At 34.4% G+C, this 6,590-nt stretch overlaps 1 protein-coding gene across 1 annotated transcript in view; it reads left to right on the top strand.

Moving 5' to 3' along the window:
• Nucleotides 1-266: 266 nt before the first annotated feature.
• LOC143232027 (transmembrane protein 130-like) overlaps nt 267-6,590 on the top strand; it is a 30,207-nt gene continuing 23,883 nt past the window's right edge. The window contains exon 1 of the mRNA XM_076467023.1: nt 267-645. Within this exon, the coding sequence (XP_076323138.1) occupies nt 465-645 (181 nt within the window). The 5' untranslated portion in view covers nt 267-464. The remainder of the gene's footprint in view (nt 646-6,590) is intronic.

Genomic DNA, 6,590 nt, shown 5'->3' with positions numbered 1-6,590 from the left:
TACGAGTCGCACGCCTTACGCGCTTGGCCATGCCAGGCCGTTAATTAAAGCTGTACAGCGCCAAGTCTTCAGACTGCTGGCTACCAGGTTTCGGTATTGTTAAGCTTTACGCTTAACTAAAACAGTTTTATTTGTTAACATCTCACTGATGTCAGTCTCAAAGCTGTGGCGTTAGTCTGATTGGTTCTTGTTATCTGATGATTTCGTCATTGGGTTGGCACATCCACAGGGAAGATAGCGCTCAGCTACTGAAAACAGAATAGAAGCTCGATATTTGTTATCAGAAAAGCGTTGCTTTTGAGCAGTTAAGTTTATTGTGTAAAATGTAGAATGTAGAGGATAGGTCATATAGATATGCAAACAAATAAAATGATTTACTTATGGAGGAAAACATTTTTGAGATACATTTTATTTACTGACCAACGTAGAAAGATAAGTTTTCAGTGTTGATAGAATTTTAAAAAATGTCTAAGTTGTTTTATGAATTGAAGACGCTTTCACAGTTCGTGGTCGCCCTGGTACTTGTATATCTGAATGCAAAAACCGCATTTTTGCTGAGCCTGACCGTATCTGTATTACAGACTAGAACTGTTGCAGAATTTCTTCAACCTTCAACCACAAGGAGTATGGTTGAAACAAACTCAGGTGGGAATATATCAGACCCCAGTTTATGTAATTTATGGTATATCACTAACTTCTGAGAGTAAGAGTGTATCATATCAAGACAATCGGCTATACCAAATGTTACTGTATTCAGTATACTGTAGTGTTAATGTAAATTGTAAGATATGAATGTGCTTGTTACTTTATTATTATTGTTAATTAAACAGTTGATACATATGCATGAAACTATCACTGATAAACTAGGTATCTTTGTAAATAAAACACTTTATCATGAAAAACACTAATTATTGAGATATTCGTTAAACTATACAATTACACTTTACACTTACAGGAATAATGTTAAACATTATCTTATCAGAGTTGTTTAGATTATTGAACCTATGATATATTCTTATGAACCTATGATATATTCTTATAAGAATATTACATATTACGAATAAAAGCAAAATATGACAAATTATTAATCCTCTTTCATAGCTACTTATTTGTCAAAAGAAGAATTACAATAATATGTTTAATATTGAAGTACAAATAATCAAATGAAAATATTTTATAAGTATCAGAATTAACACTCCATGGTGTAAAAAATGTTTTTTAAAACTTAATGGTACTGTGGTAAAACAGGAAATACATTTCTAGGATCTGTTTATTCAGATTTTGAATTTTAGAGTAATAAGGTTATTATGAGCACTATGACTACATCTTTAATCCTTGAGCCTCTCTCACTACAGATAATCAAGATGTGTATGAAAAGGCTATAAATTTTACTATAGAAAAGGCTTAAATTTAAAAATTTATATTTCTCTTTGGAGCTTAGAAGAACTAAAATGACTTGAAAGTGTTCATAACTTAAACAGCCTATCTATAATTAATGGAATCAAAAGGTTAGAATAGATCATAGAACTTTTATTAATATTAGTTGTTTTCACCACAGCTAATATTAATAAAACAGTCCAGTTCTTCTCTTACATAGGAGCTTAAGATTTACCAAATTTACACATCACATATAAAGTATTTTACACTTCACAAAGTTGAAATTTGTCTATCACATTTTGGCTTAATCAGTATAACAGATTTATTCTAATTAAAAAAAAGTAAATCTTACCAACTTTTTCAAGTCTTAACATCATTAAATAATTTAGAATAATTTCTGCCCACAAACCTATTCTTGTGATTGTTAACAACGGACCTATATGTACCCGGACCCTTCTAGTTGGAAAAATATCTTTTTATTACCAGAATGTTTAAAGGAGGTCAGCTACAGAGTCATATTTTGACAATTTACATTGGATTTGGTACAAATATACATTTCTATAGGTCCTACATATTGATAAACAAAATTGGTAGATTTTTACCATTTTTAACGATTATAGTGGGATCAAGATACCAGAAAAAGCATTATTTTAGTGTTTTTGATAATTTCTTCTTTGTATTTGAGCCAATTTTAATGACATTTTGTACAAATATACTCTTTACAGGTAGATAACACACAGAGATAAAGACAATTTTTTTCTTTCTTGCTCAGTGTTTTAGTAAGGAAAGCACAATCTGAGGTTTTCATGAACTTATCATGTGTGTATCAACAAACTAACAATGGATTTAATAAACAAGATAGTTTCTTGTAGGTCCCATGTAGTGACATAGACATTTTTTTTTTTTTTTGAGTCAGAATTTGTCATGTTGGAATTACATGGTAGAAACATATTGCAATTTCCCATGAATGTTGGTCTCTAGTTATCTTTCATATTTTTGTGGTCCTTTGCAGTATACACATGAAATTAGAGTTTAAATTCCAAATAAAAGGAACGAGATCTGCAGAGGAAGGTAGTATACCATGTTACTTACCATAGACTTAGTTTCTTATTTTCATATAACAATCACAAATTTTGTAATGGAAATTTTGAGATACTTTTTCTCTTAGAAAATCATTTGAGACCCAGCTATAATTCCAATGCTATCTCAACTTTTATTTGCTCTGTATGCATTGCAAAATGTTCAACAATGCACTAGCCCATTATACGCCTTCATTTTTTTCACAATTGCAGCAACATGTGCTGACCATGCGACTATTCTCTACCGATCATACTGCACCATCTATACTCAGTTTCTTGATTGACATTCTAGTGTATGTACTTGTGTTTTAACTCATTTTCCATGTGAATATAAAATTTTAATTACACTTGATTACAAATTTTTATCAATTTCAACTTTTTTGTGTTTAATTTCTATTGGTTTCCTGGTGGAACAGCAGTAAGTCTTCAGTACAATGCTAAAATAAGAGATTTGATTCCCTTCAGCAGATAGCCCAATGTGGCTTTGCTATAAGAAAACACACACACACACAAACCACATTTGTGTTGTTTTTTCTTGTTTGTTGTAGAAATGTTTCTATTTTTCCAAATTCTACTATGTTCATATTAATTCGAGATTTAATATAGCAGATGATGAAATTCACACTAAAGTAGACAGTGGTTCTGACATTAGTCCCAGATTTGGCCCATCTGCCATATTCCTTTGTTCTACATTTTCCATTCAGTTCTCCTTTGATCCAATTACAGTGTGTTCCTTGTACCATTTTCCCTTCAGACCTATTTCCTCCTCTTCTAACATGTGGCCATTATTGTTCTGATATTCATGCTACTTTTGTTTCCTGCATCCTTTACCATTCATTGTATGTTACCTCCTATTTGGATCGGACTTTCCTTCCCAGGACATTGGCTGCCCAAAAAGGTTGTTTTGCATTTTCTCCTTTTTTCTCACCTTACATTTCCTAGCTGCATTCATGTTCAGATCTGGATCAACCACATTTTCCAGTGTGTTCCATGCTCTGTTCTGTGGCTCAAATTGCATCCTTTCATGTCTCATTCCTTTCTGTTTGTTCAGTGGCATTCCTCTGTTTTCTGTGATCTTTTACCTGTTGTACTAACTGGCACTGGTTAGGTTTGTCATCTCGTACGACTGGCATATTTCAACAGGTCTGTGGAAGGTTTCCATTTACATAATGTTTTTTCACTACATATTGTTTGTCTAACTAAGTCTCTAACTGCTCAAAATTTCCATCTTTTGGAGATAGTCATTTAGGCTGATATGTGGAAAACTCCCAGTACATTTGTTCTTTCTATGCACAAAATAGCTGTGTCGTCTATCTGTAGCTGTTCTACACATCCGTTTGCCTTTGACTGAGACTCATATTAGTATTTTTCTTTGTCATATATTTCAGAATTCCACCTAGTGGCAGGTGTTGCCAGGTGTGCTGGATTTTATCTTAGCATTAAATCTGTATACTTCTATAATGCTCATTGTGGAGATATGGTGTTCATGTAAGACCACTAGCTGCTTATCTGGTGGTGTGATCTCTCTCTATATGCATATATATAATTTTTTTTTTTATCATCACTGTATTATGTATAAAGGACTGTCACTTATGGATATCATGAGCGAAGCAGATGGAGATTTTTTCCCATCCCTATTGACCTGTGATTCTCACAATCAGGATCTTTTCACTTTTCAGAATAGGAAATTGAAGACACCCATTGCACTGTCTCCAGTATGTTGTTCCTCTAGGTTTTCCAATGTGTATTCCCTCTTCAAGTGCAGCACAAGAGTCATTGCTACTTCTGGTTCCCAGTTGTTGGAGTGGTGAACCATGGAGTTTCCTTAAGAATGGGGTTTGTATAATAAACCAAATCAAAATTCCTAAGTCATTTGTATCCATTTAGTGAGAAGAGGTCTACTGTCATTATATCATACTATAATGGAACTCTTGCTTATATGATACTGGAAAAAACTTTTTTATTGCATGATGTACAACTCCCAACTTCATGACATTTTTATCCTGTGTCATGATTTTTCCTGTTTCACCTCTGTTATTTGTCATAGAGAACTTTAATTTGTCTCCATTCTTAGGGTGCAGATGTAATGCTATTAATATGTTACACATCATACTATGTGGAACTCTTGCTTACATGTATGATGCTGAAAACTTTTTTGTTACACAATGTTCCATTTCACTTCTGTTTCCCATTATGGAGAACTGTATTTTTCTCCATTCTTAGGGTGCAGGAGTGATGTCACAAATGTATCATGTGGATCTAATGCACTGGCACTACAGGTAATCGGCTAGTTTAATATTATACGCAATTTTAATATGCTCCATCCAAGGTACTTCTACTGGGTATTTTTTGTCCAGGTGGACAGCACTTACTCAATAAAACACAAGGCACTTTTCCTGGATGATTTTATCTAGGTTGACCATACTTGCTGTTTTCAAAATAATTTTTTTTTCTGTGCAAGGTGCTTCCACTGGGTACGTTCTACCCAAACAGCATTTGACATACTTAATAATACCAGAAGGTGCTTCCTTCAGTTATTTTTGTGCAGGTGGGTTACACTTGTTGATCTCTAAATATCTTATGTACAAAATATGAAACAAGCAGTCTTATGCAAGGCACTTCCATTGGATGTTTTCTACCTGATTGTACCTCATTTGACTTACTCCGTAATATCACAAGATGCCCCCTCCCTCCCCCGGATGTTTTTGCCTAGACTGACTGCACTTGTTGATCACAATATTGGTCATGAATGAAATATGAACTGTACAATCTTATGCAAGGCACTTCCACTGCATGTTTTTTGCCTGTGCATATTGCTCTTCACCTATCCACATACACTCCTTTAGCCCAAGATTACAGGCCATCTTCTTGAAATACAGCTATAGTTGTGTAACATGTTTATGAGCATTACATATGTGAAGCTTATGGGCAGAATCTGTCTTACATGACATAGTGCCTACCTATTAAATTTTGCCTTATATGTCATACTTTGTTTGTTACCAGATGAAGAGCATACCTGTTCCAGACATAATGCTATACCCTGCAGGAATGCTTACTTTTACAATCATGATTGTTTTCTGCTTATTTAGTTACTGTTATGTCTTTACTGGCCCCCTCAACCTTTGCAATGTGGGATTATAGCTTTGGTGAGAAGAGGTAGTACCATTTTGGAAGTTAACATTTTTCTCATCTCTTCTTACTCTTCCTCCCCACTGATTTGTTGGTTTTTCTGGTTTATATCTCCCAATTGAAATTGAGGATTGTGCTGGAATGGTAAAGGAAGTTGCCTGCACTAGTATACATGGCACAGTATCATTGGTGGAGGGTTGCTGCATGATCAGAGTATGTTGTTGCAACAGCACAAAAATGAAGGGGAATAATAGACTTGTGTACTCAAGGCCAGATTAAGAGTTTTATTGGCCCTAAGCTTTTTGACTTATAGAGGCTCTCTTGAGACTGAACCTCTACATGCAAAAATTTATAGTCGTAGCTTGAGGTCCCCTAATTAGTGTGAGGCCATGGGCTTCAGCCAGGTAAGCCCATGCCTTGATCCTTGGATGGGTGTACTATTGAAGTTAGTGAAGAATGTGGTATGATAATACACTGTCTAGAATAGTTTAGCCACGTTCTTTTTTAAACACAGTTTTAATTTATCTGCAGTTTCGTTTTAAAATGGACCATCAAGTTCAAAGTTGGTGATTAATGAAATAATAGGCAATGTAAGGCAGGTAAATAGGCTTATTAATAGGCAACGAGAGAAAGAGAAGGTCCATGTTGGATTATTAGGTTATAGCGACAGGATATCGTATCATTGGAAGGATGCGTACCCTAAACACTTAAAAAAAAAAATTGTACATTTTACCCAAGAGTATCAACTTGTTAAACAAGCGAAATTTCATGTGTCCAAAATTACGTAGATCTAGCCGTCCGATATTTTGGAATAACAGTGCTAGCGTTGTCGTATCAAACAATGGGCCTATGAAATTATACTCAGTCCAGAACCAAATCTTTTATTGCATTATAGTCGTTCGATCAAGGTGATATGGTCAGTGTGCCTTTTGAAGTATCCTATTGTTGGTGTCTGCATTTAGTGTTTTTGTTTGTTTTAATTTCGCGCTGCATTTAGTTACAGTA

The sequence above is a fragment of the Tachypleus tridentatus genome, chromosome 11, assembly GCF_004210375.1.
Source record: "Tachypleus tridentatus isolate NWPU-2018 chromosome 11, ASM421037v1, whole genome shotgun sequence".
Classification (NCBI taxonomy): Eukaryota; Metazoa; Arthropoda; class Merostomata; order Xiphosura; family Limulidae; genus Tachypleus; species Tachypleus tridentatus.
Note: the sequence above shows the minus strand (reverse complement) of the source record. Positions and strands in the feature narration are given on the sequence as shown.